This window comes from Sciurus vulgaris (assembly GCF_902686455.1).
Source record: "Sciurus vulgaris genome assembly, chromosome: 15".
Classification (NCBI taxonomy): Eukaryota; Metazoa; Chordata; class Mammalia; order Rodentia; family Sciuridae; genus Sciurus; species Sciurus vulgaris.
Window position 1 is genome coordinate 55833687 of NC_136476.1, and position 25172 is coordinate 55858858.

General features: G+C 39.8%; 1 protein-coding gene across 1 annotated transcript; it reads left to right on the forward strand.

Annotated features, from left to right (window-relative positions):
• Nucleotides 1-25172, forward strand: LOC306645619 (tudor domain-containing protein 7-like). The gene is made up of 9 exons (XM_079113556.1): nucleotides 1-143; nucleotides 1935-2137; nucleotides 3851-3985; nucleotides 5666-5752; nucleotides 8532-8666; nucleotides 10921-11031; nucleotides 12894-13396; nucleotides 17113-17273; nucleotides 24745-25172. Exons 3-9 carry the CDS (start codon nucleotides 3860-3862, stop codon nucleotides 24963-24965), a joined length of 1344 nt encoding a protein of 447 aa, XP_078969682.1. The 5' UTR covers nucleotides 1-143; nucleotides 1935-2137; nucleotides 3851-3859; the 3' UTR covers nucleotides 24966-25172.

The following is a 25172-nucleotide window of genomic DNA, read 5'->3' on the forward strand; positions in this document are numbered from 1 at the left end:
AAACATCATGGTGGTGGTTGTTTATCTTTAGGTATGCTACGTCGACTATGGTTTTAGTGAAAATGTTGAAAAGAACAAAGCATACAAATTAAACCCGAAGTTCTGTTCACTTGCATTCCAAGCTACAAAGTGTAAACTGGCAGGTAAGGTGCTTTCCAAAAGCTTGCCATTTTGATAGCTTATCACCACAGCTCTTTGTTAAATTCTGAAATCATCTCTGTATCTCAAAGTATTATAAAGTGTTATTTCTTATAAGTTTAAATTAATGCATGTTAATGTGTTCTGTATAAGATGTGATCATTATGAAAATGTTATAATGTTTTTATTTTGTTACATATAAAATGTAAAACAAAATATAAAAGTTTTTTTTGTGTAATGTATTATACTATGTTTTTTATAAGAATATCTGCTGGCCATCTGAAAGAGTTTTTTTGTCCTGATCACCCTAGTATTAAGCAGTAGAGGTCCTGTACCATGGAATTTGGTCACTTTCAATCCCATTATGCCCTGTGTCTTGAGTTGACCCCCCGCCCCTTTCCCATGGAGATGGACTGTGGAGACGAGACAAGTATATGTCCCCCGAGCCCAAGCTGAGTTTGGCTGTAGCACTTTTGCAGGTTCTTGTATAGACAATCACTGTTCTTTTCTTTCCTCCTTGTGAAAGCATAGAGGCATGTATGTGAGTGACATTATAGGTACACTTAAGGTCTGGTGGACACATTGGTCAGGTTAATGGAAATATGCATTGTGCCAGGAGGGCTTGCCCTTGGTTGAGAAAGTGATCATAATTCTCATGTGAAAATGAGCCCTTTAAGGAAATGCCCCTCCCAGTAAGGATGAGTCTTTATATCACAGGAGCAGGGTCTTACTGTGTGAGATCAACCAAAGTGTCTTCAGGACCTGTTGGAAGCCAGTGCAGCTGGTTTTGAAAGGAGCATATTAAGAGTGTAGGACAAGATTTAGGATGCAAAAGTAAAAGGTGTGAGAAAAGCTACAGGACTTTTAGTTGATGGATTTAAAGGGGAAAATTCAGAAATAGATATTATAATTAGGGGAAGTGGTGAGCTAATTTTCAGTAGTTTAATAGATGAACTTAGAGTTGTGATATGTAGGATGTATCGAATTACAGTTTTCAGAGAACCGGAAGAGCAGTTGGACTAAGACCCGATTCACCTAAACCTATGTTATGTTAAATGCTTAGTCTTTCTTCGATAAATCAGAAGGCTATCTGTATCCTCAGGATCATAGTAATGTACTGGAAGGAAAGAAGGAATGAGGAAAGAGAAAAATGGTTGTCCCAATTTCCAATAAATGTGTGTTCATTTTATAAGAAAAAGCAATTTATTTAAATAGAAAATGGAAAACATCAAGGGGGGAATTTTAGGAAAGACATTACAGGTACATGGAGATACATTGATAGCTTCTGACATGCTCTGGTCTCTATTTTAAATGTATGTTTGTATGTAAAGTGAAGGCTGTTTCTCCTAAAGTAGAAATCCTGATTGATCATCAGTTTTTCATCTTGTTTTAAGATTGTCAGCCTTAGAGTATCGAAGGACATTCATGTACTTTAAAAACCTACAGATGAGTAAGGTAAAGAAGATTGTCGGCGGGTAGGAGGGGTTAGCGTTAGGGTTAGGGTTAGGGTTAGGTTTAGGGTCAGGGATAAGGAGGGTGGTAAGAATGGAGGAAGGAAGGACTGTATAGAGGGAAAAGGGTGGGAGTGGGGGGGAAGGGAAAAAAATAACAGAATGAATCAAACAACATTGCCCTATGTAAATTTATGATTTTTAATTAAAAAAAATTGTGAAACAAACCGTCCATATAAAATTAATAATTGGGTGGTGGATTCATAATTTCAATAGGTGATCAAAGCAGGCACAATCGGGCTCTCCATCTTAGGTGATTCTGTTAAGGCATTTGCTGTTTTTCAGGGCTGGAGGTTCTAAACGACGATTCTGATCTAGTGAAGATAGTTGAATCTTTAACCTGTGGAAAGATCTTTGCAGTGGAGATACTTGACAAGGCCGATATTCCCCTCGTTGTCCTCTATGATACCTCAGGAGAAGACGATATCAACATCAACGCCACCTGCCTGAAGGCCATATGTGACAAGTCCCTAGAGGTTCACCTGCAGGTACCACCCTGACCACTCTTGTCCTTGGTCACACATGCACCTGAGAGAAAATCATCAGAAAAGACTATTACAGATTTTAGGCTAATGATTGATACAGGCATAACATAAATAGAAAAAAGGAGAGAGTAACTGGAAGAGGAAAATCTGTCAATAGTAATTATTTCTTAGGAATGTGATTTTTTTATTTTCCAGTTTCCTCAGTGAGTATATATTAATTTTATATGAAATTACTCTGCATAAACAATAAAGGGAAATAATATAAGAGGGGAAAATTCAATCCATGAAGATAGTTGTTATTGGCTTTAACATTTTTAAACGCATAGAACATCAGTTCCCCCAAAGAAGAAAACTTTTTTTTATTTGATTTTTTAAAAATTTTTATAGACTGCATTTTGATTCATTGTACACAAATGGGATACACCTTTTCATTTCTATGTTTGTACACAATGTAGATTCACACCATTTGTGTAATCATACATGTACGTAGGGTAATAATGTCTGTCTCAGTCCACTATCTTTCCTCCCCCACCTCCTCCCACCCCATGTCCCTGTACACAATTCAAGGTTCCTTCACTCTTCTTACCCCCTCATTACCCCCCCCCATTATGTATCATCATTCACTTATCAGAGAAAACATTCAGCCTTTGGCTTTTGGGGATTGCCTTATTTCACTTAACATGATATTCTCCCACTCCATCCATTTACCAGCAAATGCCATAATTATTTTATTCTTTATGACTGAGTAGTATTCCATTGTGTATGTATACCACAGTTTCTTTATCCATTCATCAATAGAAGGGCATCTCGGTTGGTTCCACAATCTAGCTATTGTGAATTGAGCAGCTATAAACATTGATGTGACTGCTTTACTGTAGTTTGCTGATTTTAAGTCGTTTGTGTATAAACTGAGGAGTGGGCTAGCTGGGTCAAATGGTGGGTCCATTCCAAGTTTTCTGAGGAATCTCTATACTGCTTTCCAGAGTGGCTGCCCAATTTGCAACTCCACCAGCAATGTTTGAGTGTGCCTTTTTCCCCACATCCATGTCAACACTTATTATTACTTGTGTTCTTGATAACAGCCATTCTGATTGGAAACTTTTAAATAACTCACAAAACATTTACCCTAAATAAAAGTACAAGGTCTTTAAAATGATCATTTTAAAGACCTCATAAAACCCTGGTGGAGTGTTTTGAATAAGTAGAACTAATAATTATCTTACTACAATTTAACTTAAAAATGGCTAAAATTAAATCTCAATTATATTTTTTTAAATTATTGAAATTCATGTATCCTGTGATTAGAAAGCCAGCTGGTCATGGGATTGGTTTTATGAGAGTTTTTTATTTTCATTTCTGTGAATGTTGCAAAAACATGCCTTATGGGATAATTCTCATTCTCAAAGAATGGGAGAAAAATAAACCAAAATTCACTACCTTTTTAGCCTTTCAGACAATGGAATGTGGTAATCTGTGCAAAATGTCTCTTTTGTGCCTGACACAAGTGATACTGGGTATTCCTTTTGGAAAGAAAAGGATCCAGTATAATTAAATGTAGTATTTTACATTTAAGATTTTTATTTGATACTGTCATCTAACTTAGATGATTTAAAAATGCAGGCTTTTAAATGGGATATTTAGGTAAATTAATACCGCTTATGGAGATGAGAACGTTCTATTCTGAAGCATTCTTGGTGTGCCCTTGGTCTGTTCCAGGTTGATGCCATGTACACAAATGTCAAAGTGACTAACATTTGCTCTGATGGAACACTCTACTGCCAGGTACCCTGTAAGGGTCTGAACAAGCTCAACGACCTTCTGCATAAGACAGAGGACTACTTCCACTGCAAGGTATGGAAGAACACCCTCCCCTCTACAGTTGGTCCTAAAATCACACAAGATTGGTTCACTACAGTGCAGAAAAAGGGATAATTTTAATAGTTTGAGGTAGAATTTCTAGAATAAGTAGAAGCCCCAGGCTTCAGAGCTTTAAGAGAAAAAACCCTCCATATTCAGCATTTTAAAATGGAGATGATGATAGTGTGTTCCTAGGGATTGTCCTGTGGATAGTTGCTTTTCTGGTTAGCCCAGTGCCTGGTGTATAGTAAGACTTTATTTATAACATGCATTTGATGACCCATCAGTGCAGCTGCCCGTGACTCTGTGTTTGAGCCAGCTGGCCCTGCTGCTGCAGGCAAAGAAGAAACCCTGGGATTTAGAATAAAACTCCACCCTCATCTTCCTTCTCAGGCACCACTCCCTGAGCTCTCTATGGTAAATGTGTCTGCAATTTATACTAATAAGTTCCTTACCCTTTTATTCTAGTGTGGGTTTTTTTTATGAATCAGGATCTGTAGAGGTTTTAAGTTCCAAAAGTGGTTTCCTTACATCTATTAGAATGTTATAGTCATAATTCAGAATATGCTGAGATTTCCAAGTAACTAAGCCCTGCGGCCACTTCAGCCCTGACCCCCTTGCCTGGGTGTTCTTCTTTAATCTACAAGGTGCATTGGGCAACTTGGAGCTCTCTATTCAGCTTTGTATTTTAACTTTGCTTCCTGGAGGCAGAGACTGTGCCTTGCCAGTTTTCTATATCCCTTACAGTACCTAATTCAGTTGTGTATATATATAAATATTACAGAATACTTGCTGAGTCAGATTGAACCTGAATTCAGACTACTGTCCATTGCTACATTATGTCTATAGGTCCATCTCCATCAGTGTTAAAGATGTCATTTGTGTGTGTGTGTGTGTTAAGCTATCTATTTCCAGGTAATTAAGTTTAATTTGCTAATGTATCTTGGAGAAATCTGAGACCACCAGAGAGGTTGTCCCTGTTGACTCATTTGCATGATGTCCTTATAACCTTTGGTTGTGAAAAGGACTCTTGGCATTCCCCAGGGCTCTGGTAAGCCAGTGGAGATATTGCCTTTGGAGAGAGTAGAAGCACTCACCTGAGCAGAAAGAGACATTCAAGCTAAGGCAGAAGAGACAGATGGAGACCTGCAGCTGCAGTTTGTTGGCATTTCATTGGCATGGATAATAGATTTGTATTGATAACATTTCTCTTGTTTTGGAATTAAAATCTTATTTTTGAGTCTTAATGTTAAAAGATGGAAAGAAGAGGCCTTATGGACAGCTGGCCCAGCCTCCTCACTCTTCATCCATCCGCTGTCCTCTTTTTGTGAGATTCAGCACCCCTCTTCATGTGTAACTGATGGTGGAACCAGAGCCTAAATGAATCATGCTGACCTCTGCTAACATGTTAACGGTGCTGGTTTGTGAGCCCTGTACACTCAGGAAGAGGAAATCACTGACATCAACAAACATACAAGTGACAAGACACAAGTTCTTGCACCCCTTGTGTGTTTCACATCCACTGAGGCTTACCCCCTGGAAGGAAAGGTCTCACAGGAAGTCTGGTTACATGTGGGCAAAATAGCTCCCCAGCTCCTTGGTGTCTGTTTCTAGTGGTGTAGCAACGTGTTCTTTGCCAAGAGTAATAAAGTATCTCATGTTTCTGTTTTGTAGCACATGACCTCTGAGTACTTCGTCTCATTACCCTTCTGTGGGAAAATCTGCCTCTTCCATTGCAAAGGAAAGTGGTTACGAGTGGAGGTAAAATCATCACTTAACTTTTTAAAAACTTATTATGAAACATTTCAAAGATACACAAATGGGTGTTTTAAAAAGGAATAAGCCACATGGACTTATCACCAGTTTATGAAAGTAAAGATGACCAGAATGATTGATCTCCCTATTTGCATTCCCTTCTTTCCTGCCTGAGAGAACTACCCGCTGAATTTGGTGTTTCTTGTTCTTATTCATTTCTTTATACTTTTAATATATTTGTATCTGTACATATATACTTTTACTATATATGTTATAGTCCTGTAAACTAGTACAAACTATATAATTCTATGGTTCTAGGTAGGATAACTATAGAAATGAATATATAGAAAGGAATATGTAGAATATGTATAGTAAAACATAGCTAAATGAATACATTTTTAAATTTTTATGTAAATAGCAGAAAGTGTTCATTCATCTGAAACATGTTTTTTTCACTTCCTGTGTTTGTGAGATGTTCACCCCTATTAATGGGTGCAACCCTGGTCCATCTACTTTGACCCCTATATGATATCACAAAATGAATATGCCCATATTATTACTCCATTCTTCTGATGACGGACATCTAGATTACTTGTCATTTTTTTGTTATAAACAGCATTTCTCTGAACCTTCCTGTGCCTGTCTTCCAGGGTAACTACCTAGAAGTAGTTTCTGGGTACAGGAAATACACAGCTTCATATTTTACTAGATGGTGCCTAGTTGCTTTCCAAAGTCTCCTGCCCGTTGATGGTGTAGCCCTTGAGAGTTCTGGCTTGCTGGGGGAGTCTCAGACCCTCTCTCCCCCTGCCCAGGTCTAAGGCCCTGTGTTCGCATACTTTATTTCCAGTCCCTGGCAATTTTAAACTCAGTTAGAAATTTGAAAGGAGGTTACATTTTATTATTTCTACATTTTTTAAAGTTATATTTAAGATTTTTGTGGTTGCTAATTTTTTCTCAAATCTTCCTTTCTTCTTGCCCTTCTTTCCTCCCTTCCATATCTAGTTTGCCCAATTACTAATATTGAAAATCTCAGCTTTTATGTTATTTTTCTGGGTTTTTTCTTTGAGTACTATAGAGGTTCTTAATCTAGATGCAAGGACTTCTACTTTCAGTGCCAGAGGGGTGGGGATTCCTGAACCCTTCTGTAATAATATGCAAATTTTATGTGTGCGCTTGTATTGTGTATTTGGGATAAGAAGTGTGCATGATTTTCATGAGATTCTCAAACCAACCCCAAAAAGATAAGAACCATTGTTCTATTCCTTTTTAAATGCTGCACAGAAACATTTTGATAAATTAATGTATTGATTTTCCCCTTAAGAAAACTCAATTCTGTCTGTCATTAATGCAAATGTGTCGGGAGTCTGAGCTCCGAGTTATATGACCAGGGCTTGTGTGCCACATGCTTAGCCATAAACTTCAAAAACATGACTCACTAGAAAGAACGTGGCATTGTCCAGTTCTTAAAGCTCTGTGCTATGCAGTGTATATGTAATGTGTAAATGTACAAATACTTATAAACTAAAAAATAATTTCAGACTTTTTAGAAAGAGTTGCAAAAAATAGTAGTGCGGTCCCATTTACCTTGTACTCTTCAATTGACATCTTACATGATCCCTGTATCATTTTAAAAAATCAGAAAATTAACATTAATACAGAATTCTTAACTAATCTGCAAAACTTTTTGACATTTCCAAGTTGTTCTACTAGAGTCGCCTTTCTGGTCCAGGATTCAAGTCAGGATCTACATTGCATGGTAGTTATGTCATCTCCCACCTGCAATTGCTTAGTCTTTCTTTGTCATTTGTGACTTTATAAAGCATAGCATCATTTTGTAAACACTTTCTCAATTTGAGTGTCTTCATGTTTAAATTCAGACTGTGAATTTTAGGCAAATTGTATGGCAAGTGTATGCCCAAATACTTGGATAAATTTCTGGTGTTATTTGTATTACTATCAAATTATGTATTGTCTACTTTGAAGCAGGCAGAGGTTTGAATATTCTCTTAGCAATGGAAGAAAAAATGATTATGAGAAGCAGATCCTGTGTTAAATGATGTATTCTTGACAGTTATACAAATAATTACAAAGTAATTAGAAGTAATTGACTCTGTGTGTCATTTTCCCATTTTGAAATTATTAATTTTGACTCTATCTTACCTGTCTAAAATTTTCTGAGTTTCAAAGTTTTTCAGTTAGCAAAATGATAAAAATTACTAGGTTTTTGGACAAAGATATAACAGATTTTTTTAATATACAGTATTTATCCACTGCAAGTACAATTTTGTTTCTGAATTTCCTCCATTCTTCGTTTTCCTCTTGCTAAGATATAGTAGTATTTTCCCTCACATATTTTGGTTTCTTTTTTTTTTTGGTGCTGGGGATTGAACCCAGGGCCTTGTGCTTGCGAGGCAAGCACTCTACCAACTGAGCTATATTCCCAGCCCCTCATATTTTAATATTTTAGAGAACAGACTACATTGTCTAATCATCAATATTTAGTAATGTATCAAGTCATTTTACAATACATCACATCTAGAATTAGAAAAAGTAAACATCTCTGTCCTTATGAATTTTACTGATTATTATTTTAATGATTATTACTGATTAGGTGAATTGGAAACGATGTTGAAATCAATTCTGCTTTCAAAGAATACTTGAAAATTAAGAGGAATTTTTAATTTTGTTGCTTTTAATATGCAATTTTGAATTATATAAAATGTAATTTCATGGAAGTGTTGGTCTTTTAAGTATAAAAAATCAGCCAGTACCTTTCTCATTTCAGATCACAAATGTGCACAGCAGCCGGGCTCTTGATGTTCAGTTCCTGGACTCTGGCAATGCAACGTCTGTAAAAGTGTCAGAGCTCAGAGAAATTCCACCTCGATTTCTCCATGAAATGATTGCAATACCACCCCAGGTACAATATGTCTTAAGGCTGGAGATTTTCTGGAAGAGGTGTGGATGTGTTAGTGATCAGTTTATGAGATGCTATCTCAGTTTTGATCTTGCCAATGATTACAGTCCCTAGTTTGTAAGAAAATTGGAAATTGTCCAAATGTGATTATTTGCCATTTCAGAAGTAAAACTTAGCTGACTTAGACAGAAAGCCTATTCATGCTTGCAGAGTATTGCTTGATAAATGTTTAGGCTGTGTTGTCCAGTTAGAGGTTCCATTTTAATTATTAGATGCCAGTACCGATTGCTGTGCAGTTTCGGGTGTTCATGCTTCATCATTTTCATATGACTTTTCCTCCATACAGTTTAGTAAAAAGATTAATGTCCGCCTGTCCTTCCTCTCAGTGAATTTCAGATGATAAGGATTTTTAATTATCTTGACAAATTATTCAGAACTTTTTATTACCTTTTGGAGAAGTATTTTGTATTGAAATTAGTTATTTTTTAAAAAGGTATTTGGTATTCTGTAATTGCGAAATACCTCGACAGTATTTTCCAGAAGACACCTCCTGCCTCAGTGTTGAGTGGATAAAACGTAGCTGTGCGTACCTCACATGGCTTTCAGTGTTTCTCTTACTCTAGTCTCCATTGCCTTTTCTAGCAACAGCTATTACACAGATGTTTAGCTCTTATTCAAACCTGTTTTCAGAATCCTTTTTCTGAGTCCTTTTGCTCAGTCATAATATCAGAGGCTGATAGACCTAAGTGCTGCTGTACTCTCTAACAGTTCTGGCCTTTGCATCTCCTCAGTGAAGCATCCATCCAGGGCCAGCCTTACTTACCTCTAAGGATTCTCTGGCTGGGAGGGCAGGGGCTGTGGCCCACTCTCTGCTGCCAGTCTGAAAGGCATCAGTTTCTGTTATGCTGCAGCATGAACTGTTCCTGAATATTTTTTCTGTTAATCTTATCTGGATTTACTATTTGATAGTTGTTAAGACTACTGGCAGGGGCCACGGGGGTGGTTCTTAAAGGCCAACCAACCCAAGACTCTGGCTAACAGCATCTCCGCAAGAGGTTTAAGTCAGAGTAGCAAACTGAGGGTCTGTCAGCCAAAGCCAACTCATAAATGTTGTGTTTTGCTCTTGGCTCTTACCGTAATTTAAACCTGTAAGTTGGTTGCCAGGATTTTAAAATTAGGATTTTTTTTTCCCCACACAAAAATGCCTACTTCTGTCTTTTCTTTTGGTATTATGCAACACTGAGCACTGCCCCGTGGGTGGTGCGCATGCTTGCCCCCTTGCTAGCCCATTGGACCCATACTGCCATTGCTTGCCAGCCCCTGCAGATATTAGAGGGCCCTCTCCCTCCACCCTGAGTGACTCCTCCCCCCGCGTGCATCTGGCACTGAGAGAGCTTGGTCAGGAGGGAGGATGGGGCAGGATGGGAGGAAAAGGGAGGAAGGGAGGAACCCAAGAGGTACAAAAAGGTCACACGAGGCTGAAGGGATCCCCAAGGTCACCTTTTGCTACCTACTTTAGTCATTTTCCAGAAGCGTGGGAAGTGAGGAAGGGGGAGGTAGCTTTGGAGTAAATGAGACCTTCAGATACCTGTGAATTTCAGTGTTTCCTGTCCCCCTAATTCTGATCCTAGCCTCCTGTAAAAGGTGAGCTCAGGTACTTGGTCCCATAAGCTACTCGGGAGAGTCTGTGGAGCACTGAAACCTCTTGAAAGAGCCTTGTGGAAGCTGTATTTCCTTCAAAGAATAACTTCATTTTTAAGTCCAGCTTAGAGCACACATCTGGGTATGCAGCCCAGCCCTGTCTGCTCAGCTCTGTGGCCTTCCAGGAACTAGTTTCTCTTGAGTTGTCTCACTGTCTATAAAATGATGTCCCAGCACCTGCCATACAGAGGTGTGATGGGACGAGAAGTGCCTGGTACGAGCCCCGGCTCATAAGAGGAGTAAAGGCAATAGTAGGGACATAAATAGAACATAGCAAAGCTCAAACCAAGAGCTGTGGTTGTCGCTACCTGCCATTACTGTTTGTCCTGTATCTTTTTTTTAAGATCTTTATGTGTTTATTTTTATGTGGTGCTGAGAATTGAACCCAGTGCCTCATATGTGCCAGGCAAGCACTCTACTGCTAAGCCACAAACCTAGCCCTGATACCCTCTACCTTAACAGCATCTTTTTGTAAGAAATAGTGCTGATATTGCTCTTAAGTGCATGTTCACTTTTCTATGTGTGTGTGTGTATGTGTTGTTATTTTATTTTTCAGGCTATAAAGTGCTGTTTAGCTGATCTTCCACAATCTATTGGCATGTGGACACCAGATGCTGTGCTCTGGTTAAGAGATTCTGTTCTGAACTGCTCAGACTGTAGCATTAAGGTTAGTTATTTTACTGGCCCTGGTACTTCTAGAAAGGGAGCTGGAGCCATTGATCAGAGGGGCTCTGTTTTGTGTGGGAGAATTTTGATACTGTAAACTTGGACATTGGACATATTTTTATATGCAAAAGATTGGTTACATTTGCAGCTGTAAAATATCTCATGGTTTAATTGTTTCTTATTTAAGAAGTCATCCTGTATGCCTGATATTACTTTTAAAGGATTGATTTAATTTTTCCCATTATTAATAAGATATCAGAGATGGTTCTGTTTTACTTTTGTATCATAAGGAATTAAGTCACCAGCAGAGGACCACATATCTCTTGATAATTGTTGCTAGTAATTAAATGTCCTCTGTTTTTTTCTTAAAGTAGAATGGATTTATAAACATCATCTGTTTATAACCTTTATTCTTAGTTTATTTAAATTTCTTATTTCACTAGCTCTTGTTTCATTTTCTCCATTTTTACATCTTAAAATGAAAAATTATGCTGGGCATGATGACACATGCCTGTAATCCCAGCAACTTGGGAGGCTGAGGCCAAAGGATTGCAAATTGGAGGCCAGCCTTAGCAACTTAGTGAGACCCTGTCTTAAAAAATAAAAAGGACTGGCTATGTATCTCAGTGATTAAGTACTCCTGAGTTCAATCCCCAGTACCACACTCAAAAAAGGAAAAGAAAAACCTTGTTCCTATTCGTAAGAACAGAAACATAAGATGATGTTTTCTGTTATTAACTGATGCAAATATTATTAATTTATGTAAACATATAACCACAAAATGTCCTACAAAATGTCTACATGAAGATCTCTAAATCGTTCTAGCTTACACCATTTCCCTATCTTTATACTCCCCTAGGGTTTATGGTATATGGTTGCAAGCTTAATACCACACTGTTTTATATTCTTCACTTGTTACGTGACAGTGAGTGTTGTTTTCTCAGCTACCCCATTTTTTTCTTCGCTACTTGTTAAACTCCTGAAGCTATGGTATTCAATAAAATTTATTTTTAATGGTTAGTTTTTAAATGTATCATAAATATGCTGCCCTCCCTGCCTCTGTTCCTGCCTTTTCATTTGCAGCTCTGATAAAAGATAGATACAGCTAGAAGTGTCTCACTAAGGTAAATCACAGAAGATAATGGAAATCGTTGTTTAGTCATCTGGCCTTTGGGCAGTGCAGTCCCACTTATCAGTCATAGTATTCCCATACAGACACCCCAGCAGAAAGAAAAGAGGTGGCTAGAGAGTCGGAAGGCCTCCTGGGGAAGGTGCAAAACTGTGATTTGGCTTTCTTTTCTTCTCCCCAGGTCCCTTCTCCATGTAGACAGGGTGAGAGGTGAGGACATACACTAGGCCAAACAAGGAATTGAACCCATGGGTGTGGGGACATCAGAGCTTTTTCTTTTCTGTCTCAGTGAGGGTACACCAGCCTGGACAATGACCAGGGCTTTTGCCATCCTCATGATGATTTTATTGAGACTGGGTGATGGGCACACAGGAACTCACCATGCTGCTATTTCTGCTGTGAGTGTTTTGGAACGTCATTAATTTGAAAGCTCTCATCATGATGTATAGAACCACTTTTCTCAGTGATATTGACCTCTGTCTAGCAAAGTGATAAGGTTTTCCCAGAGCTTTTCATTTCCATAAGATTGCTGCTACTTTACAGATTATTTTGACTTGATTCTTTTTACCGTTAGGCTGTGACAGACAATTCGTCTTACCTTAAATAAAACGAATTTTAGCAAGTATTTTTTTTTACAAAATGCTGTGCTTTAATATTTAAGATTAGTATTATAACTGCCTCTTAGAATTCAGTATTAATTTGGATTTCTTTAATTGATTTTTACATTTCCAAAGGTTACAAAAGTGGATGAAAAGAGGGGAATCACATATGTGTATTTATTTACTCCCAAGAACTTCCCTGATCCTCATCGCAGTATTAATCGTCAGATTACAAATGCAGACCTGTGGAAGCATCAGAAGGATGTGTTCTTGAGTGCTGTATCCAACACAGTCAGCTCTCCCAGCAGCAAAAATGGTAACATGCCCGTGTCAGGCAACACCGGAGAGAATTTCAGAAAGAGCTTCCCAGAAGTCATCAAAAAGCCCGTGGCAGACCACACCAGATCTTTCTCTGTGGAAGAACTGCCACCTCCTGTCCACTTGTCAAAGCCAGGGGAGCACATGGATGTGTATGTGCCTGTGGCCTGTCACCCAGGCTACTTTGTCATCCAGCCTTGGCAGGAGATACATAAGCTGGAAGTGTTGATGGAAGAGATGATTCTGTATTACAGTGTGTCTGAGGAGCGCCACATAGCGGTGGAAAAAGACCAAGTGTATGCTGCAAAAGTGGAAAATAAGTAGGTCCTGGGACAAAGCTTTTTATTCTGCTCCTAGGAAAAATGTGTAGAATAATACCAGGAATCCTTAATCTCACAGGGAGATTTTGAATCACAAAAATGTATTTGAATTTGAATTAAAACCAGTGAATTGTGCAATTTTTCTAATATTTAAAATGATGTCATTTATCTAAAATTTCAATTAATTATGTTCCTGCTAAAACCTAATTATATACCTAAAATGAAGGTGTAAAGGTATTCCCTTCTTTCTACTAGAAAAATACTTTTATTCAAAAAAGTTTTTCTCGTTGAATGACTTTTTTATTTTAAAAGTAAAATGTATATTAAGCATAAGAAACTAAAATCAGCTACCCAAATACAATAGTTGCTAAATTACTTATTCTAGTTTTATATGCACATTTATATAATTGGTATATTATTATTATATAGAAATTTTGTATCTGTTTTTTCCCCCATCATCATGCTGTGAACATTTTTCCGTGTGATGCAGTTTCTTCATGGCCATTTGATAATGGCCAAACATTTTTCATGGCCAAATGATAATGTGTCAGATAAAAAATCAAAATATTTCTCTTTTGTAATGTAGGATTTTTCTCTCAGACTTCTCACTATTATAAATAATGATAGATTATTGTAAATAATCTTTGTTTCTCTGATGTTTATGGAGTAGGTTCCTAGAAGAGAAATTACCTGTTGAAATTGCTTGTTGAATCTTGCTTGATATGTCAAGATCGATATATGTCATACATTTCTTCCTAGCAGTGCGCCACCTTTTATAAGGAAGGACAGTGCATTGCGTGATTATTCTTTGGCCTTGGGACTATGAGAACCATAGTTCTTACTTATGTTTAACACTCAAGTCTGTTTTCCTGTTGTCTCACCTGGATCCACACCCCTCTTCCCAGAGTCCCTTGGGATGGTTGGTTCCATCCCAGTGAGGCCCAAGCCCTCCACTCTCCTCTCCCCACTCTCTTCTCCACAAAGCCATGAAGCCTGGGAAATGAAACAGCTGCCATCTTTTCCTCACACCAGCTTGCTGAGGGGAATGGACAAGCTTAACATTGACACTGAATGTGAAGAATTGTCTCCCCTCTCCAGCACACACACACACACACACACACACACACACACACACACACACACCACAGAGGCATACCCCACACTCAGGTTAAAAAGTCAAACTGCTTTTTTTTTTTTTTTTTTTTTTTACAAGAAATGCTTTTATTCCTTAAGACAGCAAATAGAGACGTATAAATTTTCAACATTTTCATGGGACAGAATCCTAATTTGTAATCTCAAAAGTGAAGAGTTTAATAATTATCATTTTGGTGAAAAGCGTACAAGCCTGCTTGTTGCAAGGTTTTCATCTTTAAAAAGTTGCTTTTATTATGATATTGTGTCATTGTTATTTACAACCGTAGCATAAATGGGTTTAATTTAGTTTGTGTCAATTTACTTCAATCAGAGTTTTTTGCACTATAATTTAATTACATTTAACACCAAATTATTGTTGACTATTGTCAGGAGCAGATTAACAATGACGGGAAGGGTCCTACTTGGAGGAAATGGGTTTTGTGGGGAAGGAGGATCAATAGACTGGAGGCCTACAGGGTAGGCCCTTGACTCCCCACCCACCCTCTATGGGTTTGAATAGTTCTGCCCAAGAACTCTTGAACTTTAACTGGTTAATTTATTCCCAGATAATCAAGGATTGTTTTATATAAGAATAGATTATCCATTTTTTTAAAGTTCATGAACTGAATCAGGGTTAAGTGTTGGAGCATCTTTCTTGCTTAAGACTCAGAGCTATTTACTATACTCTGTTCCCAACTGCAGTAGGTTAAGACTTAGTGCTATCCCAGTAAGAAGCACCTAGAATCCCTATTTAAAATACAGATCACCTTCCTCACCCCAGGAATCCTGAATCCACCACCTCTGTGGTGGAGCCGCAGAATCTGTGTTTCTAACAAACTCCAGGCAATGCCTTGCACGGAAGTTGGTGATCTAGTTAAAACAAGACTTTATGAAGTGCTGGTTTTGAGAATTGAAAGCTGAATAGAAATACAGCACATCTGTTTTCTGAGGCTTTCTCCCCACTGCTCTGTATCTCTTTGTTTATGGACTCAATCCCCAGACCACCATTTTGTTGCCCTGTACAATTTAAAGACAATGCTATTGGTAAAAACCAAATGTTTTTGTCTCTTTTTGTGCTCACAACTTAGCAACCTGTACCAAACTGGCATTTTCATATGTAAAGTCCTCTTCAGTTTGGTCAGAAGCTTATCTTCCAAATGATGGCTATTATAATGCCAAGTAATTGTCCTAGGGACTGTTCACATCGTATTTATGCAAGTGACTTAAATATTGCACATGAGATAACTGAGAGAGGTTAAATAAAGTGTCCAGGGTGACATAACTGGAAAATGGCCTGGTTGGGACTCAGCTCAGATCTGCAGAGCCCCCAAACTTGGTACGTACTCTGAATTCTGTGTCCCCGTTGTCTCTGGGACTGGCGCATTATTGCTTGTCGCACTTGGAACCTGTCTGGAGGTTCCTGGAGCTCCCCCAGTGGCCACCAGTCACACACAGTGCTTCAAAGTGGGCCCCTTTTTTGGTAGGTTCTCTTTGTTGCCCTGTTCACCCTTGCAGCTCTATGGTTTGTAGACCCTATCTGCTCTAGGTGGTTGCTGGCCTGTCCCTGTCCAGCAATATGTCACAATAACAAGTCTGCTGTTCCCTGGGCTTATGGATGGCAAACATGTTCCAGAGAATGACTGGGCCTGCCACCTGGGGTAGACTCCCTCTCTTACCATTTAGGTGCTGAGATCACCTCCATAGACGCTTTTCTCTGAGCCGTAGCAAATAGTTTTCCTTTCCTTAATAATCCTCTTCAATCATGTCAATGAGACTGTAGGACTTTAAAATGGCATTTCATATATTAACCTCCAACTCTAGGTTTTTCTCGTTTTATCCATGTCCCCAGAAGGGGAAAGTATTTTCATGTGAATTTCTTTTTGGTTCCTTGAATTCCAGATCTGAAACCAGACTCCTGTTCTTCCCCACACCCTCTTACCATGTCCAGGTTCTTTATTTTAAGGGATGAGTTGGGTTTGTGTTTGGTTTTGGTTTTCAGCATCTTCCTTGGTATAATTTAAATTGTCAACTTTTTTTCAAAGCTGTTTTGATCTCTCCCAACCTCGGGTCTCAGGCTTTCTCCTCCATCTCCGCATACACCATGCCCTCCCTAGTCTAGAAGTGCTCTCACCTCAAGCACTTCTTCAGCTCCAGCTGGTCCTGCATGCATCTCTGTTTTCACCTTCCAAACCATAGGCTGCATACCAAATGTGTGGCTGTACTTTGTCTCCCCAGAGCAAAGGGACCCCCTGGTCTATCCTGACAGTCCTCCATGGCACCTGCCTCATTCTGCTTAAGGATGGTTGGTAGTTTATGTATCGGTGCCCTTCATGAGCTCTGTGAGACCCATCAAAGTCTCCTGAGTGCACAGATTCCATCAGATGAGCCCGTGGGAAAGCCCAGAATTAAAACCTTTGGGAAAAGAAACAGCAATTGCTTCAAAAACTTCTCTGATAATATAGCTTTCTATTTTGATAATCATCACTTTCATTAATTTTTCTTTTTATCACAAAATGTTTACTTACTCCTAAAGCTATTGTTGACTTTGTGTGTTTTCTCTTTTTAATCCAACATGCAACTAGGTGGCACAGGGTGCTTTTAAAGGGGATCCTGGCCAATGGACTGGTGTCTGTGTACGAACTGGACTACGGCAAGCATGAGTTAGTCAACGTGAGGAAAGTACAGCCCCTGGTGGACATGTTCCGGAAGCTGCCATTCCAGGCAGTCACTGCTCAACTTGCAGGTAATTTCTGTAGAAGTTGAATTCCTGCTGCAACATGGCTTATGTTGTGCTTTTGTCCTGGGTACTTAGTAAGTGCAGAGTCATTGACCCATTGAGTATTTTTGGTGCTTTTTTCTTTTTTTACCACTAACAATATCCTGACCATAATGGAAATAATCTTAATGATCCTTATAGTCAAGTTCTTCCATTATATCTACTGTTCCTATTTTCCCTCTCTGGTTTCATGCATGAGTATGTTTTTAAAGCTGCAGTCCTCATACAGGTGCATTTTTGCATTCTGTTCTTCATTTTAGCATTTTGAGGTGGAGGTGGTTTCATGGTTTTGACATTACTGTTTTTCCCCCAGTACTGGAGATTGACCCCACGGCCTTCTGTGCACTGTGCATACATTCTACCACTAGCTATAACCACAGTCATTTTTGTTTATTTTGGGGCACTTTTACCACTGAGCTACATCCCCATCCCTTTATTTGTGTGTGGAGGCGGGTACCAGGGATTGAACTCAGGGGCACTCGACCACCAAGCCACATCCCCAGCCCTAGTTTGTACTTTTTTAGAGATAGGGTCTCACTGAGTTGCTGAGGCTGGCTTTGAACTCATGATCCTCCTGCCTCAGCCTCCTGAGTCACTAGGATTATAGGCGTGCACCACAAGTGCCCAACTTAATTCTTCATTTTGAGTCAGGATCTCACTAACCTGCTGAGGCTGATCTCTAATTTGTGTTCCTCACAGCCTCCCACATCGCTGGGGTTACAGACATGCACCACTACTGCACCCAGTCCCTAATAATTTTTAAGGTGCAGAATATTCCATTGAACTGACATTTCCCTCTTGTTGAATAATTAGGTTGTTTACACTTTTTACTGTCATGTTAAGAGAAATCCTGCAGATGTGTATACTAGCAAAACACAAACAAAAAGACAAAGCAACCTAAATAACCAATTGGAGACTATTTCATTATTTTTGCATAAGTTTATTGCATAAATTATACATCTATACAGTGGAATATTACATAAATCACAAGACATTGGTGGGTTATTTTCATGGTTGAGTGAGTTTCCAGTGTGCATCACAACTGACAGCTTCCATAGTATGAAATTTCACCACATTCACACCTGCCTCTTGATTGTTATTAAAACTTAAGGCACTAGGGCTGTGGTAGAGCTTAGTGGCAGAGCACTTGCCTGGCATGCATGAGCTCCTTCCTAGCACTGGGGGAAAAAAATTAAATTTGAGGAGTAGTTTAACAGGTGTACAGTGATGCCTGTTTGTAACATTGTCCAGTGAGGTTTTCCTTTGGTCTTTTGTGAGAGCAGTAGGGATGTCGGTGGCTGCCCTGCGAGCTCCTGCCAGTAGATCGATAGCATGAGCTATAGGATAGAGTTGGACCCAGAGGCCTGTCAGCAACAGCAGAGGGCCCGGAGGCCCGGAGGGATGAGTACAGACCCCAGCAGTCAGCTGGCTCTCTGTGTCCTGCCGCACTGGGATATGGGGCATTATGACCATGTCACAGTGCTGTCCTGATTGATCCCTTTGCTCCTGCCTGCAGTCCTCAACCCCAGTTACCCCACATATGTATCACAGGGACAGAAGTGATTTGATCTCAGCGAAGAATGAAATTATGTCTGTAGATTCTTATTTATTGACCAGCTTTTATTGGAATGCTATTTATTGCCTTATTTTGAAACATTGGACATTTTCTCTATTTTTCTACTAGAATTCCAAGGACATTCTCATAATTAGAAATTAAGCAAAAATGACACTTTGCATATGACTTGGTGCCAGTTAGCTTTGAACTCAAATCTCTTAAGTAGCTTCTTCAGATTTAATGGTTGTTTCATTTTCACTTTTAATGCTCAAATTTTGCTAATAACACATTCTGTCAAACATGATCATCAAATTGCCCACAGAAGGAGTCCCTGTGAGGAATGAGTGCCTGAAACTGTCATCCCTGTCACTGGCATGGTCGCTGATGGTCACTGTGCCCACCCCTTGCTGGGGACTCCACAAGTCATTTAGCTCTGTCTTCTTGTCTAATATATGCATCCCATGTTATAAATTTCCCTCTATGCACTCCTTTTGCTTCATCCCACAAATTTTGGTATGCTGTATTTTCATTTTCACTTAACCCAAAATATTTTTACTTTTTGCTCATGTTATTCATTCTCCAAGCATTTGAGCATTTTCTAGCTATCTTCTTGTGTTGGTTTCTAATTTAACTCTGTTGTGTACTGAGAGCAGACATTGTGTGATTTCTGTTCTTTTAAATGTGTTAAGGTGTTTTTGTCCCAGAATGTGGGTCTGTCTTGGTAAATGTTCTATGTAAGCTTGAAAAGAATTATAATCTGCTGTTGTTGGAAGAAGTAGTCTACAGATGTCATATATCCAGTTGACTTACAGTGCTGTTGAGTTCAGTATGTCCTTACTGATTTTCTACCTGTTGGATCTGTCCATTTCTGATAGATGATTGTTAAGGTGTCTGACCGTGATAGTGGATTCATCTATATCTCCTTGCAGTTCTCTTTTTTGCTTCATGTATCTTGACATTCTGATGTGAGCTGCATGCCCACTAGGGATTGTTATGTCTTCTTGAAGGACTGACCCATTACCCATTAGGTAACCTTCTCTTTCTCTTGCACTGAAGTCTGTTCTGTCTGAAATTAACACACCTATATCATTCTCCAGCCCTTTACTTTTCTTTACATTTGTCTTTAAAATGGGTTTATTTCAGATAACACATAATTGGGTCTTGTGCCTTGATCCACTCTGACAATCTCTGTCTTTTCATTTGTATATTTGGAGTAGTGACATTGAAAGTGATTATCAGTATAGTTAGAGTGATATCTACCATGTTTATCACTGTTTTCACCTGTTGTCCCTGTCCTTGTGTGTGTATGTGTTTGCAGTACTAGAGACTGAACCCAGGGCCTCTCGCATGTTAGGCATAGTTCTTATTTTTGTCTTCCACACTTTTCTGCTTTTCCTGATTTTAATTGAGCATTTTAAATGATTCTGTTTTTCTCCTTTCTTAATATAACAATCCTATTTCTCTTATTCTTTTTTTAACTTTCTTCAGTGGTTGCCTTAGAGTTTGACATACACATTTACAACTATTCCAATTCGACCCTTTTTTTCTTTTTTAGTGGTGCTGGGAATTGAACCCTAGGCTAGACACCTGCTAGGCAAATGCTCTACCACTGAACTAAATGCCCAAGTCCCAAGTTCACTTTTGTTATCCTGCTCCAAAGGTAGTATAAATACCTTGTAATAACAACCCTCTAACAAAACAGTTCCTTCTTCCTGTCCTTGCCTTATTGCAGCTATTCATTTCACTGATGTGTACAAGCATACATAATCCAATATGCTGTTGCTATTCTTATCTTGAACAAACCGTTGTCTATTAGATGAGTGCAGAATATGAAAAATAAAATCTTACCTTCACTTATTCATTCTCTGATGCTTTCCCTTTCTTTTTATAGAGATTCAAGTTTCCTTTCCCCTTCTTTCCTTTCTCTCCTTTCCTTTGAAGAGCTTCTTTTAACACATCTTCCAAGGCAGGTTTGCTGGCACCAGGTTCCTCTAGTTTCTGGGGTTTTGTTTTGCTTTGTTGTTTTAGGTGGTCCCAGAAGCTGGACCAGGCCCTCTCACCTGCTAGGTAAGCACTCTGCCACTGAGCTACACCCCCAGCCTGTCCTTCATTCTTGAAGGATAATTTCACAGGGTACAGAATTTCTGTTGGTGAGGTTTTCTCTCATCACTCCACTCTCCTTGCTTGCATGGTTTCTGAGAAGTTAGACATCATTCTTTTCTTTGTTCCTCAATAGGTAAGGTGGTTTTTCCCTTTGCCTTCAAGATTTTTCTTTCTCTTTGATTTCCTAAAATTTGAACATGGTATGCCTAGATGTTTTGGGGAGGGTGTGGAGCCTCCTTGGTGTTCTCTGAGTTTCCTGGACCTAAGTGTTTGGTGTCTGACACTAATTTGAGGAAATTTTCAGTCACTTATTCAGATGTTTCTGTTCCTTTCTCTTTCTTCTCCTCCCAGTTTCCCATAATGCACCTTGTGTGGTTGTCCCTAGTTCTTGGACATTCTGTTGTGGGTTTATTTCATCTTTTTTCACTTTGCTTTTCAGTTTTAGAAGTTTCTGTTGTCACATCCTCAAGATCAAAGAGCTTTTCTCAGCCTTGTCCAGTCTACTAACGAATGCTATAGGGACATTCTTTTTCTGTTAAGTGTTTTTCATCTCTAACTTTTCTTCTTTATTCTTTCTTAACATGTACATCTTTCTGTCATCCATGGCGTGGGGCATGGGTTTTTCTGGGTAGGGGTGCTGGGATGGAACCCAGGGCCTCACACACAGTAAGCAACCACTGAGCTGCCCTGAGCCCCATCCACATGTCCTTACGTTGTCCACTTCATCCATTAAAGCCCTTAGCATATTAATCATAGTTCTTTCAAATTCCTGGTCTGATCTTTCCAACATTCCTATCATATCTGAGTCTGATTCTGATGCTTGTTCAGTCTCTTCAAACCGTGCTTTTTGCCTTTGGTATGACTTGTGAAAGGTGGACACAGCGTCCTGGGGAAAGGAACTCGGGTAAACAGGCCTGTGGTAATGCCATGGCAAGGTGTGTGTGTCGGGGAGGTGGGTGCAGTCTGCAGTCCTGTATGTTGTTAGGGCTGAGTCTGGTGAGCTCCAGCCGCACTGCGAACTTCACCAGAGCATCTCTGGGTTTCTACTTAGGTGGAGCAGAGGAGCTGGACAGTTCCCTTCCTCCAGGTGGTCAGGCTCTGGTGAAACCCCAGCAGGTCAGGTGCTGAGGACAGGGCTTACTAGGAATAGAGACCTCCGGTGCAGTTCAAAATGCCCCTCCCCTGCCACCCCCTGCTGGAAGCCCAAGGGGATTTTTCTCTGTTGTTCGCTGGGAGGACCTAGAGGGAGGAGGTGGTATTATTGGAGGGAAGACTTAACTCTCAGACTTGTCCACACAGGCCTTTGGCCATTTGTCAATCTCTTGGTCATTGGGTTTGTGCTCCAGCAAGTTGTGGCTCACTGTATCTGCCTGTCTCTTCAAATTAGGGGCAGAAGACTACCCTGTGAGCCCACTTTTCAGTGTTTTCAACTTTTTACTTATTGTTGGGATGAAACGAGCTTCTGAATTCCTTGCATGCCCAGCCAAAACCCAGAAGCTCTGTCAGCCACTTTGTTGTGTGGCCTTCTCCCCGTCGGGAGGCTTGCGTACCATTACTGTGACTATTATGCAGATCAGGAAACAGCAGCTGACAGAAGTGTCTCCCAGGGCCCCACAGCCTGAAGCCAGCAGTCCGCCTCTCAATGTTCGCCTTTTTTCACTGTGTGTCCTCCTGGGAGTGAAAGGTGTAGTAGACCTGGATTCAGGTCCCTGAACTTCTCAGCCTGTCCCATTAACAGTCCATCCCTGTCCTGCTTATGTCTCTGAACATGGGGATCAGGCAGCAGACTGAAACAGCACAGACTCATGTGTTTCTCTTACACGTAACACACACTCAGTGCCTCTGTTGGGTCCCTTCTCCAAGCTCAGTTCTTCTAGGCTCACCTCTGCGAAGCCTTTCTTCCTGCAGACTTGCTCTTAACTCTGGGCATCAGAAGGAAGGAGAACAGCTAGTGTACGTGATGGAGAGTTTCATGGGAATCACCTGTTGGACATGGCCACTGACACCGTTACTTCACATCCACCCAAGCCCTATGAAATTTGGGAATACCCCTATATCCAAAGTGGAATCTACAGGGTGTCCTGAGTGTATAAATGAGACCATTTGAAGGTTCTCTAGGATCCTTGGGACAAACCCCTTGTCCACTCAACAGCAGGAGCCCTTAGGTGCTTGCTGTCCCAGGATCCCAGTGATTCGTTGCCTCACTGCAGCATCATGGAGGACACGACATCCTTTGCAGCTGTGCAAAGGATGCACAGCCTGGCTGTGCGTTTGGTTTTTTGAATCATATAAGAGAGGAACCACACTGTGGGATCATTCCTTACCTTGCTGGTCATGCTCTAGAAGGGTTACCGTTTCCTTTATTAATAACTTGGCTCTCAGAAATTGTTCAAGGCTGCTGGAGCTACGATGAGAATTCTGAGCTTTCCTCGTGGGAGATTCCCGATACCCAAGACCTTCAGCCCTCCTGCTATGTGATAACAAGTCTTTTAGGAATCATATCTAAAACCCAACTTTCATTCCTTGGGGCATAATTCATTGTCTGTCTATTCTAGTATACATGGACTTAATTTTTATTAATAGTGTTTCTTCAAAAATATTTTATCTTCAATTTCATTTTCATATTTTAGAATTCTCTCACTTGATTTCAAGTTCAAAGTCATAGAGATTTAGGGATGCCCAGAGTCTTAAAATTCATCTAGCCAGCCAGTTTCTTTCTTTCTTTTCTTTTTTGCCAGTTTCTTTGTTGATAGGTGATGAACTGAGGGCTGAGAGAGGAGCTGATTTGTTTAGGATCACACCACTTGATAGAGGAAGAGCTGGGGATAGTAATGAGTCCCTGACTTTGAAGCATTGTCTTTTCCATGGTGCTTTATACAATTTTTAAAAACCGTACTGTAAATAAATCAGATATGCAATCTTTTCAATATTTTTGGATGTTGATATACCCTTTATTTTATTCATTTATTTATATGTGGTGCTGAGAATCAAACCAGTGCCTCACACATGCTAGACAAGTGCTCTACCACTGAGCTACAACCCTAGCCCTAAATAGTTTGGTTTTAGTTGTAGGTGGACACAGTACCTTTATTTTATTTTTATGTGGTGCTGAAGATTGAACCTAGGGCCTCATGCATGCCAGGCAAGCACTGTACCACTGAGCCACCACCCCAGTACTTAATCTTTTCTATTTTAAACTATATTTGGTCCATCAAGGGGGAAAAAAAAAAAAAACTTAGAGAAATCCCACTAAGTTCTTTAATATTGATATTTATTCCCCCTGGATATCTCAATTATTCATTTAAATTTACATAGACTTTACATATGGGAAATGTGTGTAGTCTTTTGCAGGGAGGGACTGGGGATTGGACCCATAGGTGCTTAACCACTGAGCCACATTCTCAGCCCTTTTTATTTTTTACTTTGAGACAGGGTCTCACTGAGTCAGAGCCTCGCCAAGTTGCTGAGGCCTTGAACTTACTATCCTCCTGTCTCAGCCTCCTGAGTTGCTGGGATTACAGGCATGCACCACCTCATTTGATAATGCAACATCAAATCTCAAAGTAAACTTGCGTGTGTAGGTAAAGGCAGCTTCACTCAAGTAGAACTAGAAGCTGGACGGGTTTACAATTGTTTCAGGCAGCTATCTCTGGCACAGACAGGTCTAACCTGGGATGCTCAGCTACTGTGGAATTGACTGAATGTTTTTTCTAGTAGAATGGATCAAAGAAAGGCCTGTTTGACACCTCACTGCTACCCTGCTCCCTGTCTGTTCCCTAGGAGTGAAGTGCAGCCAGTGGTCTGAGGAGGCTTCAATGGTGTTTCGAATCATGTGGAGAAGAAAACCTCTGGTGGCACTGGTGCAGACGGTTATTGAACATGCTAACCCCTGGGACCGGAAAGTAGTGGTCTATCTAGTGGACACATCGCTGCCAGACACTGATACCTGGATTCATGATTTTATGTCACAGTATCTGGTAGAGCTTTCAAAAGTTAATTAATCACTGCTTTGAGACCTTGACGACTATTCAGATTTTTTAGCAATAACAAAATGTAGTAGGCTTTAAAAACCTCTTATTTCTGCTACATGGCTCTGACTGTTGTGGGGGATTGAAAAGATATGCTTATGTTTGATGAAAGATATTTAACAAGTTTTGTTTTAACAGAGTTGACTTTTCAAAGAAAATTACACTTGAATTATTACTATA

Excerpts from the sequence above, each read along its gene's own strand:
- LOC306645619 (XM_079113556.1), top strand. The coding sequence starts at position 3,860 with ATGTACACAAATGTCAAAGTGACTAACATTTGCTCTGATGGAACACTC. Across the intron at positions 8,667-10,920 it reads TGATTGCAATACCACCCCAG|GCTATAAAGTGCTGTTTAGC; the intron begins GTACAATATGTC and ends TTTATTTTTCAG. Across the intron at positions 11,032-12,893 it reads GCTCAGACTGTAGCATTAAG|GTTACAAAAGTGGATGAAAA; the intron begins GTTAGTTATTTT and ends ACATTTCCAAAG.